At 37.6% G+C, this 23,344-nt stretch overlaps 1 protein-coding gene across 2 annotated transcripts in view; it reads right to left on the bottom strand.

Annotated features, from left to right (window-relative positions):
• Window positions 1-23,344, bottom strand: part of TUBGCP3 (tubulin gamma complex component 3) — a 55,088-nt gene that overhangs the window by 7,331 nt on the left and 24,413 nt on the right. Inside the window, exons 8-17 of one of the 2 annotated variants that reach the window (XM_048077947.2) lie at window positions 22,018-22,143; window positions 18,504-18,572; window positions 14,151-14,283; window positions 12,639-12,805; window positions 10,797-10,907; window positions 10,280-10,388; window positions 4,706-4,895; window positions 2,742-2,877; window positions 2,256-2,324; window positions 907-1,042 (exon numbers count right to left, since the gene is read on the bottom strand). In XM_048077947.2, the coding sequence (XP_047933904.2) occupies window positions 907-1,042; window positions 2,256-2,324; window positions 2,742-2,877; window positions 4,706-4,895; window positions 10,280-10,388; window positions 10,797-10,907; window positions 12,639-12,805; window positions 14,151-14,283; window positions 18,504-18,572; window positions 22,018-22,143 (1,246 nt within the window). The remainder of the gene's footprint in view (window positions 1-906; window positions 1,043-2,255; window positions 2,325-2,741; window positions 2,878-4,705; window positions 4,896-10,279; window positions 10,389-10,796; window positions 10,908-12,638; window positions 12,806-14,150; window positions 14,284-18,503; window positions 18,573-22,017; window positions 22,144-23,344) is intronic. The other variant, XM_066990522.1, reaches the window with a different exon arrangement.

The following is a 23,344-nucleotide window of genomic DNA, read 5'->3' as shown; positions in this document are numbered from 1 at the left end:
AGAAAACAATAGACCGCTGGCTTTGAGTCAAACAAGCACTTGTTTGGGACAGGGAAATGACAGTAAAGTAATCCTATCTCACAGAAGCAGAAAGGAAACAAAGTCATCCCATATAGTCCCAGAGATCAGCCTTTCACACTGGAGCATCTTTATAAGAGTTTATTTACCAGTGACTTCCTGAGGCCAAGGTGTCCACTCCCACCCACCCAGTTTCCAATTATAAAAACAAATATATTTTTGTAAACACTACTACACCACAAAGAACTGTAAGCCTCAATAGCTACTTTTTACCAAAAAAATATGTAACTAGGTCAGAAAAGTCAAGATTGAGCCAGTACAGATGCTCAAAAATAATACTGTATTGTCACCTGAGATGGGGGATCAAAAAGTCCTGATCCGTTAAGCATATGCCAGAGTCACTATACACTCAAGAGCTTTTGTGTTTCTGCTCAAACACCTATTTGTCTTATCTTAGCCTCTTCTATTCTTAGCTAAATAAAAGTAAAACGAACAAGTGAAGGTAAAACTGGTAAATTTGGAAGTGTGTATCTGTGAAACTCAGTACTTCCAACACAAGGAAAAGGGAGGCACAGGGTACAGATGGAAAGTCATCAAGGAAGATGGAGAAAAGGGGACGAAAGAGTAACAATCTTTCCAGAAACATGGGACGTTTCATTTGCCCATCGCTACAAAAACTCATAACCCAGGATTAAGTAAAACAAACAGGAAACCTCCATATCCAATAATGTTATTTCATCATCATCATCATCTGTCATTAACCAGTCAATAACAGCAATAAAATATAAAATTCATCTGTAATAACAGACTTTTCTTTCAATAGTTTTAAAATAACCTACAGCAATCTAAATCCAGTTTACAAGTATGTCATCCACTTAGGCCTCTTACCTGGTATACTTTTCAAAAGCTTTGCGTTGCACATGTGTCCTTTCCATATATCAGTAAGAATATACTCCATTCGCTTCGCTCTCCAAAGGAAATTAAATACTCTCAGATAGTGGCTCATGCACTCACGTGTAAACACCTATAAAATGAACAAAAGATGACCATCAGTTTAACAGAGACACCATGTGTTTTGATGGACAAAGAAGATTTTTGCAGTCTTGTCTATTCTGACCCATGCAGTTTATTGGTAAATACTGGCGGAACAAATCCTTGGAAAGTTCAGAGCTCTTAGGAAGACCCTCCTTCAAGAGCTGAACTGAGTTATCTAACATTCAAGCAGGCACAGAGCACTGCTCTGGTCCAGAGCGCCCTTCAACTGCCTGCTTAAAGCACCGCCATTTTATTTTTTCCATTTTAACACTAAAAGGATTCCCACATTGTCAGTATTTTCACATTACATTCCTAAGAAGACTGAAGAAAAATGAAGTAGAAATGCATTACAGCGTATTTGCTTCTCTATAAATTACTCTTCCACATAGGCATCTTTTCTATACTGAAATAAAAGTAAGTTGCAGTTTAAAAAAAAAAAAATCCTCAGTACTGCTCTGATGCTTTTGTCAGTTCCATTTCATTGTAGGCTGAGAAAGTACCAATGTATTTACTGTTCTACCAGCATGCCAACTTAAAAAGGCATGAAGAAAATTAGAAGTCCACATACCAGGAGGCAATCACTTCTAGTAGGTTTTGAGCACTTCCAATCCCATATGGGAGGAAATGCGATAAAGACAAAACATTTCACTCTTTTCAAACTACACATATACATGAAAATTCCTTTTGCTGGTCAGACTCACATTTTGATGTTAAAATGTCTTTACAGAAGCTAAATACGTTCTGATCAACTGTGTTATTGATTTTATGAATGTATTTGTTTTCTCAGTTGTTCCTATGAACAATACCTATAAAATTTTATTTAGGTAATACAAATAGGTTCTCTCCAAATACATTTTCCAGTTCCCTTCAAATTATCTCGAAGCAGCTGCTTCAGCCTAGTGATAATGGAAGAAGAGGAGCACTCCATTTATTAAGTACTTGCTAAAATCTCTGCTGGAACAAATTCATTACTGATTTTCAGTAATTAATGTTTTAAATGTAGCTTTTCAGCACTCAATTTTAGTTTATAAGAACTGAGATTCTGGCTTACTGTTTATATAGTGAGTGCATCCTCGATGCCAAAAAAGGGGTCTGTCTATCTGATCTTACACTAGAATAAAAAGGATATTTCAACAACAAAATATTTAGCAATCCAGTTCAGTATCTCAGACATGTACACAACCAGCAGTACACAACATTACCGTTGCTATTGGTCCATCAACATGATAGTCTAAGCTGAAGACATCCCATCCAGTGTCCCCAGGAGATACCTGTATTAAAAAGATACACTACTTTTAGTGAATAACCAGAGCATGCTAGTGCTCACGAGGTGCTTATTCTTCTGTTCCCCACAGACCATGAAAAAGCAAACATCCCCATTAATATGGGATACAGGAGTTTGCTGCCAAAAGCAGCAGATTAAGCCAAAATAAACCTTGACACAAGGGTGGGATACATCTCACCTAACTGTTGATGTTTGTAAGATAGGAAGAAAAGACTTATTAAGTGAGGTTTACATAATTCAGAGTAAACTTCTATGGAAAAAGAGGAGATGAAATAGTATTTACTACATGCACATATCAAAATTTTGTTTCACATAAGTGTCTGTGTACAACACGCACGCACATACACACTATGTAATTTTACTCAGTAATGTTTCACGTGAGAGTCACCACGATGCAACTGACCTCCAGAAGTCGAACATCCAATCGTTTGAGAATCTCAGGATTATCGAACTGCGCATTAGTTGCCCTCACTGCTGTTTCAAGAATTCCAGTCAGGTTATGCTGGTATAAGGTTGTAGCTGGTCGTGCAAGCTCAGGCCTGGAAGTTATGAAACAAAAAGTCATAGAAGCATGGAATATTCTGAGTTGGAAGGGACTCACAAGGATCAAGTCCAAATCCTGGGTCTGCACAGGACCACCCAAAAATTCAGACCATGTGTCTGAGAGCATTGTCCAAATACTTCTTGAACTTTGTCAAGCTTGGTGTCGTGACCACTGCCCTGGGGAGCCTGTCCCAGTGCCCGACCACCCTCTGGGTGCAGAACCTTTCCCTAACACCCAGCCTGACCCTCCCCTGTCCCAGCCCCATGCCGTTCCCTCGGGTCCTGTCGCTGTCCCCAGAGAGCAGAGCTCAGCGCCTGCCCCTCCGCTCCCCTCGTGAGGGAGCTGCAGGCCGCCATGAGGCCTCCCCTCGGCCTGCTCTGCTCTGGGCTGAACAAACCATATTAACCTCATCTGCTCCTCATATATCTTGCCCTCTAGACCCTTCACCATCTTTGTAGCTCTCCTCTGGACACTCTCTAATAGTTTTATGACCTTTTTATACTGTGGTGCCCCAAACTGCACACGCTACTTGAGATGAGGCCACATCGGTGCAGAGTAGAGCAGGAAAAAAAAAAATGCACTTCCCTCAACTGCCTAGCAGTGCCATGCTGGCACATTACTGAGATACTCTGCAACAGCAATTTGGTACTGACTGCAGCACACAGTGGAACACTTTCCTGAAAATTTCAAAACCTCTCATATTACTGTTTGAGTCTTAACCACAAAGCAAATCAATGATCAAAACATCTGTCTATTTGTGTGCAGTTATTCACCTGAACATCAGCATGAGGAGTAAATTAATCCTGATTTAATGCCACTCATTTCATGTTACCAGGGTTGCTAGCATTGCTATTCTGACATTTGAGTTGCATTTGTATCTAAAATGAGGCAGATTAACTCATTAGCACATCAAACTGATTTTATTTCACAATTTTGGGATACTTAACCGATAGCTGTCTCATGGGGTTAGAACTGCTGACAAGAAATACAAACCCACCACCTCCACGCAACTTAAACTTTCCAAGGAGCTGCAACATGCAAGCAGCAAGTGCCTTGCAATCCTCTCCCACACCAGTACCAGAAATCCCCTCACTACTTCTACCTCAAACGCAATACTGATTCCACATACCAACCTTGTTCTTCACCCTGTTTTTCACTTTAAAAAGCCTGGTCATGTACAAACAAGTTAATGGAAGCTTTATTACAAAGCCTGCCTTCTAGACTGGGAAAACTTTGTAGAGGACCTTTCTGGTAGACTAAGTTTCATCAGAAGCACCAGCATGTAGAAGCAGCCAGCTGGCAAATACACGCAATGTACTGAAACTGATACTTGTAGGTACACTTGAGTGCTTAAAACAGAGGCTGCTGATGCATCAATTAAATTTTAAAAATGCACTGAGAGGTTCTGACACAATGTTTTAGACCAAACACATCCAAAATATAGAAGCATAACATTCAGAACAATACTAACTCGTGGCATCGAGAGTACCAGAAACTGAACTTTTCTGCTTAAATTTGCTGACAGGAGGAAGCAAAGTGCAAACATCCTTGGGGCTGTCACAAACTCAGTGTAAAGCTATGTTAGTACAGCTTTTCAAGACACTGCAAAATGGTACTGTATGTACTTCCTACCATAAAGAACAAAATTTCAGTCTCAGGGCCAAAGAAACACAACCCAGAATAGAAATTAAAAGATGTTCAAGTAAACGATTGAGTAATAAGATACTTAAGGTGTCCTCTCCTGAGCAAAACAGTTTCTATGCGGATCATGCGTATTTGGGAGCATCAGAAATTTAACATAATTACCCTTCTTATTCTCTTACTTGAGCAAGTCCATTAAGTGCCTGATAAAGTCTCCTTGACCAAGTAGTAAGTAGCGTCTCATGGCCTGCATGTGTTCCAGTAAATTGTACTTCTTATTAAGGACATCCAGCAAGTATTTGCTGGTCTCAAAATAAGCTGCATCAATTTTCTCTTGAAACGCATTTTCCAGATCTGTGAACAAATCAGCAGCTAGAAAAAAAATCAGAATTAAATTAGTATTTTTTCAAAAAAAGTGAGGCAAACAAGCTTTGAAATTGAAACATGCCAGCAGAGAAATTGCTGTTTATTCTCATCCACTCTATTATACATTAGGCATAACCAAAGTGAAAGCAAGTCTAAAGCAGTCTATAGTTCAACAACACTGCTTTTAATCTGTGCACAGCCTGTACCTTCCAATATGAACTCATGTTATTTCATCACTTCTACATGGAAAGTGAATTTTCTTTTAGTTTGCTAAAATACTGCAGTTTACAGAATCAAATTATTTGAAAGATATCAAAAAGCGCAGAGTTAGATAAAAGTTTTCGTGGAGGCAGATCTGAATTAGAAGTCACTTTTAGGGGCAGGAGACAAATGTCTTCAAAGAATCAGTCAAAACATTCAACAGAAAAGAGCTCCTAATGCTTGCATTGTCTGGGGGACAGCAACCTGGTGTTTTCTTCTCCACATATAATGCATAGCAATTTGGAGGCAAATGTACATAGGACAGAGGACATAGCTGTTTAGTAGGGAGTGTATTTCATTCTTTTCTACAACTACAAGCTTGTTAAGAAAGGGATTGCAATAAGGCTGTTATGAGATAGCAAGAAGAAAAGTGCGGCTTCTTCAGGCAAGATGGAGCAAAACTCCAAATACCGGACTGCCAAGTGGCATACCTTCCGCAGCATTAAAGGATATACTCCCACTTTCAACAGTTTTTAATTCTACAACAATTGCACTAAGAGGTAGAAACTAGAGGTCTAGGAATCAACTGAGTGTAAGACAGTGGGTTGCCTGCTCAAGGATTAGTTTCAACCCACACTGCAGACATTAAATATTAGAATCAAGTTTTACATGTTGTTCTGCTAAGATTTAGCCTCAATTAATAATTAACTGCTTTTAAACCAAGTAAATAAACAATAATTCTAACAAAGAATTCACTGTTTATTGAGGGAGACCTTACAATGTCTGGTTCAATGACTCACTGAGGTTTCCAAACTTTCATTCAATAACCTGTGAAGCTCTCCATAGGACATCAAGTGCAAGCATATGTAAAGAATTCACAGATATGATACCTGTATAAAGCATTGCTATGTTCAAATTCCCTACACCGGCAGAGTACTACTTAGTCAGGTGAAACACGTGAAAACTTAGGAGATGCGAGAACTAATACAGACCATAGGCAAGGAGTCCCCAAAATACTTTCTCCAGTCATTGACAGCAAACCAGGAGAGACAGATACCTCACCAAAGTCTCTACTCACTCTGGTCAAGGCAGAAGTCTGGTGTGATTTGACAAAGCAACTCTTGTATTGCTCACATAAGGAAGCACGTAACAACACCATACCCATTGCTGGGAGAAAGGGAAACCGATAGCTGGTAAAAACACATTTATCTTGCTGATACAAATGCACTTGTCTCACTGCTATAGGGCAACTTGGCATTAAGGAAGTCCAGTCAAGTCCAATTTTCTTCTTTCCCCATCAGCAGATCCTGGCCTCTTTACTGCTGTCTTCAAAAGATGAGTTCAAACGTGGCTGTTTGCACACAAAGGGGTGTCAGCCATTTGATGTGCCTCATGGCTGGCTTTAGAGGAGAAAGGAAGAATTTCCAGAAGGGGAAAGTTAAAAGAGAGGTTTCACAGAGAGATCACAGTAAGCTACAACACCCCAGTGATCTGTTCCTAAAAGTCTTTTCACAAGACACTGAGAGCCTAAGAGACACGGCAAAAGCAGGAACAAGCCAGCCCAGAAGTAGTCATGAGCTAAGTACCTTCAGGCACACAGGTTGGGCCCTGGGCTGGCCCAATGCACAGACAGGCAAAGCCAACCAACAGCAGGCAGTTGCCTCGTTTGCCTATGACAAGCCCCCTGCCTTGAGAGAAGTGACCTAACCACAACCCTTCATCTCAGTCTGGAAAACTCAAGTTTGCCTGCACAGCTGTAACCCATCATCTCTGCGTACATACACACCAGCACAGGCAATGCACCATCCCTATTTGACATGTGAAAAAGTCGCTTACATCAACAAAAAGAGGCCTAGACACAAGTTTTTAAAGCTGTGTAAATTTATCTCAGGACACACAGTGGAAGAAATGGGTCCGGAAGGAAAAAGGCAAACAGCGCTGACAGACAGGTCTATGAGCTGCTACTGAATGTAGCGGTCTTGGGCAAATCCTCATTCAGAAGTTCCCAAACTTGAGGTTGGAGTGCCAGCTTTTACTCTGTTCTGCACCTCTGGCTTCCTGTTTTTAACACATGTTCAGATAGCAGCTTTATTTTTTTTTTTTTTACTACCATTCTTACTTCGGCATCAAAAGAAAACTGAGGAAAGACAAGAAGTTTAAAAACCGTAAGCTCACAAAGCTGAACAAAGGGAAGTCCTTCACCTGGGGAGGAAGAACCCCAGGCACCAGGACATGCCAGGGGCCACCCAGTCAGAAAGCAGCCTGACAGAAAAGGGCGCCAGGGTCCTGGTGGACACCAAGTTGAACACGAGCCAGCAAAGCACCACAAAAAAGGCTAGTGGTATCCTAGGGTGCAGTAGGCGAAGTATTGCTACCAGCTGAAGGGAGGTGATCCTTCCCCTCTCTTCAGCTCTGGTGAAGCCAAACCTGGAAGTACTGTGTGCCCAGTTCTGGGCTCGTCATTACACAGGAGACATGGTCACATTGGAGAGAGTCCTACCAAGGGGCACAAAAGCAACGAAGGGATTGGGGCACCTCCCCTAGGGTGAGAGCAGCGGCAATTTTAAGCCTGCAGAAGAGAAGGCTCAGGGTGCACCTCAACAATGTCTTTGCACCCACCCCTTCAGGAGGGTGCAAAGATGATGGAGCAAAGAAGATGGAGCCAGGCTCTTTTTAATGGTGACCAGTGAAAGGACAAGAGACAACAGACACAAACTGAAACACAGAGGAGCCATTTGATTATCAAGACCGCCCTTCTTTACTGCGCAGGTAACTGAGGTTGCCCAGATAGGTTGTGGAGTCACGTTCCTTGGAGATCTTCAAAAGCTGCCTGGACATAGTCCTGGGCAGCCTGCTCTGGGTGGGCCTGCTTGAGCAAGAGGTTGAACCAGGTGACCTCCAGAGGTCCTTTCCCACCTCAATCATTCTGATTTTGTTATTCTGCGAGTTAAGATTCCAAAGCAAGTTAAAATTACAGCCAAAACCATGAAACGTTCAGAATTAAAGTGAGAAATAGCACTCAAATTCAGTCTGGCACTCTATCCTTCTGTCGTTATTATTATAAGTAATTATCTGAAGAGATGCTCAGTTTATTGTCAGATGGCACAAACGAGGACAGGATGCATTTCCAACATCAACACATTCAATCAATGTAAGAGAAACATACACAAAAAAAAAAACAACAGAAAAGCATGGCCATAAACTCTGAGTAAAGCGGTGAAAGTAGTGTTATTCCAATAACGTTTTTGCCTTTTTCAGGAGTGGCTGGCAAGATGACGTTTCAAATGCATTTACAGCCCTTATTCACCTAAGCCTGACCCCTTCTCTGCAATTTAAGAGCAGCTAGTTGACTAGGCAACCACTGCACGTGGTACAAAAAAAAAAACAAAAAAAAAAAACACCACAGTATTACATGAAATCTTCTTACAGACATTAATGTGGTTTGAAGAGTTAATATAAAAGCTAATCCAAGGATCGTCATAAAGAAAAAAGGAAAAAGGAAAAAGGAAAAAGGAAAAAGGAAAAAGGAAAAAGGAAAAAGAAAAAAAAAGGAAAAAGGAAAAAGGAAAAAGGAAAAAGGAAAAAGGAAAAAGGAAAAAGGAAAAAGGAAAAAGGAAAAAGGAAAAAGGAAAAAGGAAAAAGGAAAAAGGAAAAAGGAAAAAGGAAAAAGGAAAAAGGAAAAAGGAAAAAGGAAAAAGGAAAAAGGAAAAAGGAAAAAGGAAAAAGGAAAAAGGAAAAAGGAAAAAAGGAAAAAGGAAAAAGGAAAAAGGAAAAAAGGAAAAAGGAAAAAGGAAAAAGGAAAAAGGAAAAAGGAAAAAGGAAAAAGGAAAAAGGAAAAAGGAAAAAGGAAAAAGGAAAAAGGAAAAAGGAAAAAGGAAAAAGGAAAAAGGAAAAAGGAAAAAGGAAAAAGGAAAAAGGAAAAAGGAAAAAGGAAAAAGGAAAAAGGAAAAAGGAAAAAGGAAAAGAAAAGAAAAGAAAAGAAAAGAAAAGAAAAGAAAAAAAGAAAAGAAAGAAAAAAGAAGAACCTCACAAAGCCAAGGTTTTAAGTTAGCTGTGATAAAGTTGTATTTGAGAACAGGAATAACACAAAGTATTATACAAGAGGTCAAAAACTGCAAAGAAGGATGTTCTTAGAAAACTAAGTGAAGAACTAGTTTGAAAAATATTTGGCTAATGCATTTAACATAAGCTGGATATACTAGCAGGACATCATTACACTTCTAGAACCTACTATTCAGTAGCATCAGAGAAACGATCACAGTCATCTACATTTTAACCATAAGGCTTTCCTCAGTATATAAGTTATAAGGAAGTTAAAGAAGTAAAATATCATTTCACCAGAAGAAACTTTCTTCTTCCTGATGTAGCAGCATCCTAGGCATTACCTTACCTTCTTTGCTAATTTTTTAAACATCTAACACGAGTGCTTTCTATGGGTATTTGCTCTCTTTCATCATAACAATGCTAATTTGACTGTAAAGAACATGCCAAAGATTAACTATAAATGGCATATAAACTCTCAAGCATTAGAATTGAAATTTCTTCTAAGTAACAGGAAATAACCTGAAGAAATTCTGAAATTAAACTGATTTGGTTTAATGTTCAATAACTGGCCACTTCAATTTTAAATAAACTTCAAAAATAATTTTACTAGCCTCCCACATACTCAATTTTCTTTTGGCATATTACAGTGGTAGAATGAATTTACAGAAAGGCTTCTGTCCTGACTGCTTTTACTGCTCATTCTCTTATTTACAACTAATGGATTTTTGATTTTATTTTTTTTTAATCACAGAACTAATTCACTATTATTATGGAATCATATGATGTGTATTTGATGAAAAGTCTCAATTACCAAATTCTCACAGAGGCACTTGAGAACATCCCTGCTCTCATCCTACCCACCCACCTGAAGTCATTTGAAAGCAGGTTGATCACGCCTGGTTTCATTCAGAAACCCAGTACATTAACAACCAACCATCCAGCAAATCTATTAAGAAAATTACACATGCTCACCTTCAAACGTGTTCCGTAAAACGCAAGTGTCCATTAAAAAGCTATCTTTTAAACGGGAGGGACTTTTGTACTCCTTTCCACCCCACTATCCAAAACGTCAGTTTATAATCTAAACCACATATTGTACAGAGTTCAGTTCAAAGGGAAGAAGTTGACCAACACTGATACCCTACCACCTTTTGAAGATTCTGCAGACTTTGCCACAGCAATCATCTTCGTGGATGGAGTTTGATCATGACAAACTTGATGCAAGAAGTTTATGGATTTTCCTATTAAGAGAACCTGAAAACGAGAGATTTTTTTAAAAATATTTTAATTTTAATAGTGACTTGCATGTAAGTTTAAAAGCTAATAAAAAAGCCACCCACAACCAGCAGGACAACAGAGTATTCTGTCACCGTTCTTCAATCCTAGCTTTACAATCCCAACCACGGCAACCAAGAACTCCACTGCCAACACAAAACGCTTTGAAACAAACATTTTCGCCTCTCAAGATCTCCTTAAATAAAGATTATTAGTCAGAGAATGGAAAAAATAGTCTTATAGTCTTCCTCAGCAAATTAATTCTATTAACTTTGTTATTCTTCAGATGAATATTTACTGTTAAATTTGGTCTCCATTTTCTTAATAAGAACCTAAATAGCAGCATAGACAAACAAATCATCAGAAAATTAATTTTTGAATACATACCTTTTTTGATTGCTCCATTGTAATAAAAGAAGGGATCATTGATTTCCTCAAAGTGTATTTGTCATGCCATAATCTATCAGTTTTAACTGTAGGATCTGAAGCCACAAAAAACTGTAGATTGAAATAAATATTTAAAAGAGGAAGGTAAACTCTCTCCCCGTTTTTCATTTGTGAACTATGAAAACTGAAAAAAAATATTTCTTAGTTGTTCTTTTAACTAGAAAAGCTAAAGTTGTCCTGGAAACTGGCATTCAGATTGGATCTTGACCAATACAAACCCTGAAGAAAAAAGTTGAAAATTGGACTCATATAATTTGATCTCCTCTGTACATTATGAAACCTTGGCTACCTCAGGAAAGATGTACTATCCATGAAACATCCACTAGGAAATACAGAAGCACACAGCATACTTCAAGCAATTAGAGTAGGAGAAAAATGTCAGAATATAACTGCAATATGCTTTTATTTTATTCATTCTATTTTCACTCATTCCTCCTTTGGACTTTCTCCTATTTTAGGAGATGCAGAATTGCAGAAAATAACAAGAAATCCTTCAGCAAGTGAGGAATCAAATGCCAAGGTCTCTCAGCTCTACATAAGAAAATACTTTCAAATATGTAAGAAACTAAATCTACACAGTTAGTTTTATTAAAATGAGTTGTGGAAAGATTCTCTCCTCATCCAGTCAAACAAGACGTCAATTTTCAGGACAAGAACTTCCCCCCCCCTCCAAATACCACTTCAAGCAAGAATGGTCAATTGTTTTTGTTTGAAAATCATCTATGATAAATAGTAGCTTTCAACATACACGTATCCAACAGTGATTTGCAGTATTAAGAACACTCTCAGAGCAAGCATATAAATTTTTAAGCAGACAAAGAGTTGAAAGCTAATGAATGATTTAAAAACAACCAAAACTCCCAATCTCTCAAGTCTGAGGGGTAGCTGGAAAGACAAATCTACATTTCTACACTTTTACACTTTTGGACATAAAGATTCATAGATATTTTATGTAAGTCTGCTCAAGATGACCTTAAAGATCAGCCATGTGTGATATTTGTACTCATTTGAATTTTGATGGACAGTTTCAGAAATCAGACACCACTTTCCACATCCAAGCCAAGTTACACAGATCCTTCTCAGGAGTGGTCAATTCATTTTGAAAATGATTCTCTGGCTTCTTGGAACTAAATAAAATCTCAATTTAACAAGACTGTACTGATTGGAGATGGGAAAAATAATTGGGAAAGCTTAAAAAGACAAAAACTCTTTAAGAAGAAAAGGAGTGTTACTAGAAGGTGCTGTTATAGAAGTTACAACAAATACAAGTAGATTTTCTAAAGAAAATCTGCAACCATAAGCTTGTTCTATCCCATATGACAAACTAAAGTTGTTTATGAGGCTGGGGATAACAACAGGTAGTCAAAGCAGAATATTCAGTCTCTTACTTCAGAATAAATTAAGTTTTTATCGGAATACAAGATTTGCATTCTAAATAGTTAAGGAACTCTGTATACATTACTATTGCTACACTAAGCAGGAAAGAAGACAAAGATGACACTTTCTTCAGAAGCAAGCATCTACCCTTAGTCCATTATTCTGCCTCTACTAAACAGACCCAGGATACGATTCATCAAAGACAACATAATGCATCTCCACGTTTGGACACTACAAAAACAGTGAATCCATGAAGAAGCGTCACATTTTATGTTGTTACTGTATAATATGAGTAATTAATATATGTTTATATCACAGTCTATTTCTCGAGTTCTTCTCTAAGCTTCCCACAGACTCTTCCATAAACCAAATGAAGAGTTGAAATATTTCCTATGTAAGAATTACCTCATGGTATGTATCCTCCAGCTCTCCATCATAAATCCAGCGATAAAGAAAATTCAGTACAGGATGGGATACCAGGCCAAGAATGTGCTGAACCAGAGACCTCATGTAGGGATCTCCTGTTTTAGTATAGGCATGAACTGCTGAAGCTAGTTCACCACCTTTTCTCCCTGTAAGATCATAGGAGAGAGAAACAAAAAATGTATGGAAGAAAAATATATACACTACACTTAAATTCAGCAGCCATCAATTTTAACTAGTCAGATGTCAGCTAGGGCTTATTGAATAGTGATTCTAAAATGTAGCAAAAGTAAATTTTTTAACATTGACAGGGAATGGTTAGCTTTTAAAGCATGAAACATTAATCTCACTGAAGCATTAAGCCTAGTTTTTTGACGCATTATTCTGTCCAGTAAATGGCAGCTTGGAGGAATCCAAAATATACAGTGTCAGATCATCCACAAAGGTGGACTTTATGCCTCTTTTCTTCCCCATCACGCTAATTAGAAGGGCATTAAATGAGCCTCAGTATTTGTTTCCTTCAGTCTTGACTTTCTCAGATGTTCTGTGTGCATCATAAACACAAACACATCTTTTCTGCTTCTCAGTAGGTCTCCCCAGTAGCTCCCCTTTAGGCAGTATCTCCGGTCATCTTTTAATTAAACGGTAAGAAGCCATCTCCTCCCCCCAAGAAAAAAGAAATAGATCTAGAACTTGTTTTGCTGTTATGCTACACAGCTTAGAAGTTCCTTGCAGCACACGTTATAGCATTCAAAGTTTTCATGAATGTCTTCAAAGTGAAGCCTTCTTTTCTTTTTTCCTCCCAAAATTGTCAGCAATTCCAATAATCAAGGTAGAACAGGCGATACAAACTTTTTCAGTTAAGATGTACTTTCCAAAGGGCTGTAGTCTCCATTTATTTTCAAAGACAGCCAAGCTGATGTACCCTCAGGAAGAAGCATAGCTTACAAGTTGGTTAGTGGCCAAACTTTTGGTCAACTCCAACACCATTCCTTAGGTCTTGCTTGTGGATTGCTAACACAGCCACATGCTATTTGCAGATTTGTGAAGTTTTGTTGTTTCACATAAATCTGCAGAAAAGTTGCAAATCCCTCCTGTATATGGCAACATGCATAGAGGAATACTCATAACAGTGAAAAGACTGAGCCAGACATTTTGTAGTGTGCTAGTGGGATTTACCACAGTATAATATTCTCTGAAAGGTAACTAAAATTGAACTGAAAACAGTGTGAAAATCATGTCCCCAGAATTTGAAGAATATCTTATGCATGCCCTAATTAAAAATAAAAAAGCAAGTTTAAGCGCATATATACAGCATTGTAATTGATCAGTTTTCTGTTTAAAATGAGACAAAGAGATACTTCTGAGGATTAGCTACTCAAAATGTGCAAAAACATTAACATCAGTAACATTACTGATATCTATAATTGGCATGCATAACCACTCAAAAGTTAAATAACTTCCCCCAAAATGTCAAATGAACATTAAACAGACCTTGGCAGTGATCAACAAGTGCTGCAAGGGTCTTTAACCTTATTTTAGGATCATACGTCCAGACTAGAAGACGACGAAGTGTTAAACTGCTCTCAAGTCCCAAATTCACGCCCTGATCGTCTTCCAATTGGAGCTGATCGAATTAGAAATAGATAGATATATCAAGGAACAAAACTGGCAAGTACTGAAGCATGAAATGGTGTTTCATACTTTTTGTTCTGACATTAGCTCTTTATTAATACACTTGAAATACCCACCATTATATGTTCTTTTATAAAAATCATTGGTCCAAAACCTGAGAGCCACACAGGTGGAAACAGAGAATCAAGTGCAGCTGAAAGGATAGAGATGAGCAGAAGTGTAATAGGACAGACGGAGTGCAAAGACCAAGAAAGTTAAATAAACCAAGGTGTTAGTCACGAAAAGAGAGAAGGGCAAAGGATTACAGAGATCCTGGAAGACAGCAAACACTAGCCAAAGAGATACTCAGAAAAGAGTAAAGGAAAACATCTGAAGGAAAACACTAAGGATATAGGAGGTACAGTGTTTACTACTGCACAGACAACTTACTTTAGTTCAACATGGTACAAATTCTGTTTCGTGTCTTTCTTGAAAAGCCATCAGAACTTAAGTTAGCTATATAGCGAGATTAACGAATTGCTACCATCAGTACAAACATCTATGGTGAGAAATAACTGTCACGATGCGACTACCACGCATATGAGTCTCACAACACCATGGAAAATACAAATGAAATTCTTGCATCCGAGATGCAGATGTACATCTCGTACAAGCACAGATGGAGCACGCAGGACAGGAACACAACCTAGGAATATAGAAGCAAGCAGTCCTAAAGCAGTCCAAGCAGATAAAGTCTTTGGAAAAAATGATTTATTTCTTCCTGTATGCTACAACCAACTCATTCAACTTCCTGATTTTGCTTCCTAATCTAGCACATATTTTGTCAAATGCGTCAGTTGAATTTACGCACATTTGATTTCTGGTTGGCTATGCTCAAGAACGTGCATAGCCTCAAAATGCAGAGAATGCTGTCAAATGCAAGCAGAACAAAAGCAGAGATGATCAGAAAAAGCAAGACCCATTTAGTCTAGCAAAACAAAAGAAGATAACTGCTAATAACATGGGTCTATGTTATTAAAAAAAAAAAGAGAAAAGAAAACAACTCATCTCGGAAAAAGTTGGAACTTGACAATGATAAGGCAGATGCAAGCAAGAACTGCCCTTTGTCACTAGGGAAGAGATTATGAAGCAACATCTTCATCATGAATGTGCATTTTTGAAGGGGCTGACAATTTGAAAATAGTCTGCAAGGAAAAGACCTGAAAAGCTTATGGAATAGTACACAGTACACACAAGAAGACTCTTTCAGAGGAAGAAAATATATGGGGGAAAGCTCTGAACATGTAAAATAAAGTTAGAGAGAAAAAGATAACAGAGAACCCTTTGATGAGATTCTTGTTATGTACTGTGCCCGAACTGCAGCTAACTGAACTCCTAATCTAACAAGCTGTATGGAGTCTTGAATACAGGAATGCATTATGCACTCAATTCTAAGACACGATCCCCCATCTTGTCAAGGAATCAAAGTGAAAAATTTAGCAAGACAGTGTCTTTCAAAAAAGTAGATTTTTCCATTTAAAAAAAAAGTAGACAAGTCATCAAGCTCACCTCGGGGATAATCTGGCAGAAGTCTTGAGAACACTGACTTGTTTCTTCAAAATTTCTGTCCCACTGATTATGAATGCAAGAAATGCCATGCTCTGTCAGAACACTGGCTAGATGGACTATTGCTTTATCTCCAATAATAGCAAAAAGAAATGCTGTGCAAAAACATGCAAAGTTGACCCCTCTCTACACTCCATTCCTCTTAAGCGCCCTGCACCCCAGCTGTAGCCTTCTGGCTGTCAGACGATGCACCCTTGATCACCCTTTTTAATGGCAGTTTACAGAGCTGCCTTCAACACACTTGTATAATCCTCTTTTCAATCCGTTGATACTGCCTTCTGCCACAACACCATAGGGAAATACACTTTGCAAGATGTCTGCTCTTCTGTTTTATACCAACCTCCTGCTCATTTCACAGAGTACAACCTTTCCTCCCATAGCCATTCATCAAATCCCACAACTTCACATCTGGCTTGTCCTCCGTTAGTCTGGAAGTCCCAGCCACAGCCCTCCTGAGACTTTTCCTCTTCAAGCAATCCCTCTTCTTCTGCAATTTCACATCTGAAATCCTTCAGAAACCTTGGACAAAGGTCATCTAGTTCAGGTGAGTTATTATCATATAACTTAGGTATTTAGCCTAATGCTTCCGTAAGTGAATTCAACTTAATGAAAACTTGGAGCTTCCTGTAAGCAAGAAAACCCAGCCCGTTTACTTCTATATCAAGTTCTTCTGTCAATGGCACAGGTAGATAAGTGGGAAGATGTTTGAAAAGGATCACTTGGGTGTGCACATCTCTACATGAAATGACAGCTCCAGTGTGTAGACTGCATAATCTACTATTACCTCTAATTCCTGAAAACACTACCTTATGTACTTATATATACTACCTTATAATGGAATGAATATTATATTTGGGACAACTTGATTAAAAGGTTATCTCCCGAAAAGATTCTTCCAGGAAAATTGCAATTCTATAAGGAAAAAGGATAAAAGAGAAAGAAGTAGCATGTTCTGTTCTCTTTGGAAGGTTCAGCAAAAGAAACAGAAAAACAGAACAAGCTCCTTCTGAATCCTGGAAATGACACTTCTTGTCATTACTTCATGGCATTGTTGAAAAGTAAAGTTTGACAAGATTAAAGTCAATGCAGAAGAACATCAAGGTAGTGTGAGTGATCTCAAATAAGTATGAGCTGAAAGGGAATTTTTATCTATTAAAAATATAGATAATGATGAAATAAGACAATTAAAGGGAATCTAAAAGATACAATGAAAGATCTTATTTGGTATGTTTGAGAAAAACAAAAAACCTTTGCACTTCTTTCTGTAACTCGAAAATACCAATGAAACCTCTTTTTTGCTTTGCTTGTGCACACAGCTTTTGCTTTCCCTATCAAACCATCATTAACTTGACTGACAAGTGTTTTTGCCTTCCGTTTTCTCTCCATCCTGCAAAAAACAGGAGTGAGAGGCAAAATGGAATGAGTGCTTGGCTGCTTGCTGTGGTCAGTCCAGCACAAAGGCAAATGTAGTTGGAAGGTAAGTGACAGTAGAACCTTCCTTTCCTTTTTCACTTACATACATACATCTCCTCCCATCAGACTCCTCTCTCCTTTTGAACAGTTTAGTGGAGCAGGAAGGGTAAAGAGGTCTGAAAGCTGTGTTTTAAACACGTGAAATATTTTCATGGTCAAAACATTTTGAAAGTTAGAATAAATCAAAGCTACAGCAAGCCAAGAGACCAAACACATTACAGACAGAGCAAGAAATAATTACAAAAAGGTTAACCTGATCATAGCCAGGAAGAAAACATTAAGTACAAATGACAGGCAATCCAAAGTTAGAAATGTTGAAGAACTGCAAGTGAGTAAAAAAATGAATAGATGCTTTGAAAAAGCATATAAAAGCCTATGATTTAAATGATAGGTTCTTTTACTTTGTTCTTTCAAATAGCATTTTAATTAAATGTTGGGTTAATTCTCAGAATAGTTTTTTCTCAATTAGCAATAATGAATTCCTTGAAAGTCTCATATAAAAAAAAAGCAAGCACATATCAAAGAAAAAAAAAAAAACAAGAGAAAACTAATTTTTATTTTAGAGCTAGCATCTAGATGCACATACCTACACAAATTTGTGGACAAACTGCAGATTATCACCACTGCGTTGGTCTATACAGCATAGAAAAATAATGTAATATTGAAGCATTTTACTCAATCAGCAGAAGGGACAAGGAAAACGTACAACCAGTCTCAGACAAAACAAAAATTTGAAACTGTCCTTGTTCCTAGCTACTGAACTATGCATTGCTTGAAATACAGAAAGAATGTTTTTCACCCTTCACAAACACCTCATGCTGTTTGGGATCTGAAGGATAGAAATATCACACAATGAAACTGACAAAGTGAAGCAAAAAGGTAACACAGACTTAGAAACACAGATGATATTTCTTGCTTACGTAGAACATCGTATAACAGTGAATTTCTAAGAAAAAATATTCATCGATAAATATATATATCCAAAGAGTAAGTAATGCACAAGTTACACAGAACTGCATCCACTGTCAATAGCAACTGTTACCCATTCTTCCCTTTCCAAAGGTACACCTTTTAGGAGTTGCTGTGCTTTAAACTGTTTGAATAATAAAGTTTAATAAGAACCTCCTAGTTTACCTGAGAATGCAAAACAGACAGAAGCCGATAGTATTCTTTGAGTTCCTGATGTAAGGCTGCACAAAAACTCTGTAAAAAAAAAATAAAAGAAAAAAAATCATCAGGAAATGTCTTTCTGCTTTCATCTAGAACAGCTCTTATCCCAACATCATACTGTGAAAGTAGTTAGAAGTGTCCTAAAAGGAATTGAGCTAAAAATAACATTTCACCACAAATCTTAGAAAATGCTCCAACATATAAGTGCTTCCATTGGGGATGCAGTCCTTTTCCAAGAATATATGCACATTGTCGTGAGACTTTGTCATCATCTCAATAAAGACATTCATAATTACTATAGGGATGTGCAAATCGAAACATTACCCCAAAGAACTTTATTTGAATAATTATGTAAAAGACATTATGTAATAAAGTAGTAGAGTTTCAATTTCAAAAAGGCCTCTAAAAACGGAATGTAAGTCGGGCAGCTATCATTATATGCATAGTATAGACTATATGACATGAACAAGAAAACACAACAGTCATAAAAGAATACTCCCACTAAGTGCTGCTGGATCAAGTAATCTAAGCTTCTGGCTTTTTACCCACTGGCAGCCATGCAATGGGTACTTTTCACTTGACATGCAAGAAATGAGTAATACCAAGTATATCCTAAGAAACCCATAGAATGGGTACTTGGGGTTATTTAAAGATAAATACATAAAGATTTTTTTTTAAAATAATTCGTGACAGAATAATTGTTTAGTAATGACTAATGACTTAATAATGAGTAATGACAGAATAATTGTTTAGTAATGCATAGTGTTCTGCAGTTTGGGAGACCTGTTTTTTTTGGTTTTGTTCTTAACTTAGCATATAGACTAAAAAAATCCTGCAACATTTCCTCAAACTGAGTAAAAATACAGCTCATTAATTCTGGACAAAGTTTAAAGTTTTTGACTTCAAACACTTTTTTGTTTGTTTGAAGAGTGCTTGTGTGCGCATAAATTCTTCAGAACTTATTTCTCAAACAATTCTCAGATAATTATTTTGATATCTATTTTAACAGATTACAAGCAGAAAAGAGGTACCATTTTCATGAAAGCTTAAAACATCAAGAGCACCCAACTTTTTTTTTTTTTTTTTTAATTGTTTCCCCAGGCCCTTCCCCTCAACCCATTTTAAGTAATTTAAAAAAAGAAAAAAGAGAAAAAGAAAAACCTCACACAAACCCAAGAGCTTAAAGTAAAATATTTATTCATTACAGTATGTACAAGCAAGAAATCACTACTACAAGCACAAGAAAAAAATACATCTTCTTTCCTGCTAAGATGCCTACCTGATAAGATTCTAAAAAGCCCAGAAAAAAAATAATTAATCTTGCCATTGTATCCTTGATTGAAGAAAGAAAGTTCCTTTCTTCAATTCAACTTCATCACTTAGAAAGCAATACAAAATTCACTTTATTCCAGAGGATACTGAAGGGCAAAAAGAAATCCCCTCATGTGTGACTGCACTTTTCATTTCTTCTCACTTGCTTCTTCAGTACATTTTTGAACCTATTAGAGTAGCATTTGTCAAGACAGAGGGCAGAGTAGAGACTCCAAGAAAACGTTCAAAATATGCTATGTATGCATCTACACAAAAAGTGAGAACAGTACCACTTCAGTGGTCAAAAGGATTTAAGATCTAACTGTCCATCTACTTTTCAGAGAAGTTCTAGAAGTTAAAATTTACATTCAGTGCCAATTCCTGCATTATGAACTACAGATTTTTGTTTCCTAAAATGGCAAAGAAAACTGGACATTATCCTAGAATTCTGATTTCATCTACAGCAAGAGAGGACTCAGGAAAGAAAAAGAATGCTTGCTCAAGAGAAAAAGTTTAAAATGCCCATTACCTCAACTGGATATTTTTTCTAAATGGGTAAAATGTCAAAATATAAAGCAAGTTTTATTTCATTGCTGATTATTATTTTTGGTTTCTGAGGACAAAGTAAAACTTCCACACTAAGCAGCAAATGTCAAAGTGCAGCATATTGGTGTCTCTCTACTTCAATAATTGTCTGTTCCTGACATTTTGCCTGGTAAAAAACAATCATCTTATCCTGCCCACATCTTATCCTACATGTGGTTTAAACATGTGCTTAGACAGGCACTCTTTTAAAGTAGTAACAAAATAATCTTCAGAATGCACAATATATTCTTGTGCACAAATTCTTAATGCACACTGTGCAGCACCTGAAATTGTCAGCTATAAAAGCAACGAAGAGCAGTAACACATACTCTTTTTGTCCAGATACTGATAGTAAGAGTAGAAATGTTTTTATTCGTACAATTACACACTAGAAGTATAATAAATACTTGCCTCAAGCAAAATTAACAGCATCAGAGCTATGCAGATTCAGCTAACTAGCTGCACAGCCTTCTGCTCAGAATCTGAAACCTATATATGATAACTGAGATACTGCACATTTAAATTCACTGAAGAATTAAAATTCTCTCCTTACTGTAAGCTTGAAGATAAAAGGCAGAGACAGCAAAAATAAGCATAAGCAGGAAGTAACTAGATAAAGAATAAGAAACTTCACCCAGATAGAAGGTGGAGAGTGAAGAAAAACGCATATACAGTAACACTACTATATAAACCATGGAAATTAGCATTGGATTACTAGAAAAATAATTTATATGTGACTAAAAGGGTTACTTAGAATAAGAGACAGAAGGGAACAGAATAGAACATTAGAAAAGTAGGAAGCACTACAGTGTCTCTACTGACCTCTTAAGAAAAATTAGATTGAAGGGAGAAGCACTTCAATTTCTTTGCAGGTTAGGTAGGATGTTATGGCTAGAGGCAAGGACAACATTTCTGTCGACTCAGAAGGGATAATATCCAGTTTTACAGAGGAAGCAAGTGAGAGGAAACGGGAATGCCTTAGCAGTAAATGTGGTTTTGGGTATTACAGCAGCTGTGAAGTTACTGTAGACTACAAATCATGATGATGAAACCTATAAAAACAAAATTTGACATTCTTTTGATGCTGTATTCAAAAGAAAGAGCAGCAGATAACAGGGTATTTGCATTTTCATGTAGAGTTAGTGCAGTGTTAACACATGAGCGTAACATTAGCTGACAAGACAAGAGCATCTCCTGCAGAGGTCACCTTAACAACTGAAGGAGTGATTAATTAGCTTAGAAATGTCTCCATCCCACTTAACCAATGCTTTTGTTTATAAAAATGCATTATCGCTTCAACAAATACATGAGATTCAAAAAACAGGAACCTATGCATGAGACCTTCCTGCTATAAATGAAGCAAGTCCTTCTCAGGACCATCAAGGGCAAATGCCTTTCCCTCGCCTTCAGACCCATACCAAGAGTGGCAGTCCATGAAAGGTGTAAATGAAAGGATGAATGATCCAAGCTACAAGTTCTCCAAAGTTTACCCACCATTCCAGTACTGCATTTTACTCAGCAGTTTCTAAAGGAAACAAGACCAAAATATTGTAGCAAAGTCAGTCTTCTTTAGCTGACCTACCTGACCCACAAGTCCAAACGCACGATCCAAACTCCTCTGGTCTGTGTATTTTCTTATTTTATTATGTAGCCATCCCAACTCTGCGAGTCTGCTTGTAGTATCTCTGAGAGATTTGGACAAGCTCACCTACAAAATTAACAGAAGCAACAGCTTGTAAGCTGAAGTCAAATCACGCCACAGAAGTCTCTCTCATAAAACAAGACAATTCAAGAAACCATCATATTAACTTCTACAGCAGAGATAGTGGCAAAAAACAGACAAGCCTGTAATTAACATTAAGTTTATACACATAAGCCATGGAAAGGAAGCAGCAACAAATATATTACTGGCAACTTTAGGATCTTCCCTTTTGGGAATCTTAATGTTACAGTATTCACACATTCTTTGTACATTAGGCAGTTATGACAGTAACAGAAAGGTGATTCAGAATCGCACTTCATCTTATCCTGATATGCTGAAAATACTAGTCTCCAGAAAAAGGTGTCAATGACTGAAGCCAGTAAAGAAACCTAAAGAAAATAATTAGTTACTACCACACATAAAACAAATCTTTAATAGAACATACGTGACCCAATGCCAGACTAGGCATCAGGAACTAAAATTTACAGAATCCGAATTCTAAGTTTAAGTCAGATGCACCAGTAACAGCTTTCACAAGTTGTTTAATCACCAGCATCTCTGAGCTTTTCTAGTTTGTTCCTCCTTTTCTTTTACCAAGTATGTCAGTTAACTCTGCAAGCCTGCCTTAGTACCCAGCAGCCTATTTAACTATTACTCTCTTCTCCTGAAACGGCACATTTCTTCCTTCAAACTACCAGCGCATAAGACACTGCTCCTTCTCTTGGTCCTGCCAGGAATATGCTTCTACCCCATTTCATCACATTGCCCAAGAACACATGTGAATGAGTTTGCAAAATTTTGTTTGACAAATAAAAACAAAGAATATGACTTATCCATTAGGCCAAGAGGCAGAGATTGACTTTTGCCCAGAACGCTTGGGCCTATCTGATCTTTACAGACAATTTTGACTTGGGGAGCTACTGGAACAGTCCAAACAAAAGCAAGGAAGTGCACTAACAAACCAACTAGAGATCTAGCTCACTTCATTTAGCCTTTTAGCTAGCAGTACATTCTCCAAGATAAAAATCAGCTACAGCGCAGGATAGCCACAGCAGTGTGGACTTGAACCAGGCAGCACCACTTCATCGTGAGACCAGAGTTCAGCCCATGGCCCTCTTGTTTGACTGTACAGACCAGCTTTCGCTGCTTGAACAGTTTCTGTAGGATAAATTATGATTTGACACAGATAAAAATACTGTCCACGGTT

This window comes from Anser cygnoides, chromosome 1 (genome assembly GCF_040182565.1).
Source record: "Anser cygnoides isolate HZ-2024a breed goose chromosome 1, Taihu_goose_T2T_genome, whole genome shotgun sequence".
Classification (NCBI taxonomy): domain Eukaryota; kingdom Metazoa; phylum Chordata; class Aves; order Anseriformes; family Anatidae; genus Anser; species Anser cygnoides.
This window is presented reverse-complemented; position numbering and strand designations above follow the sequence as displayed.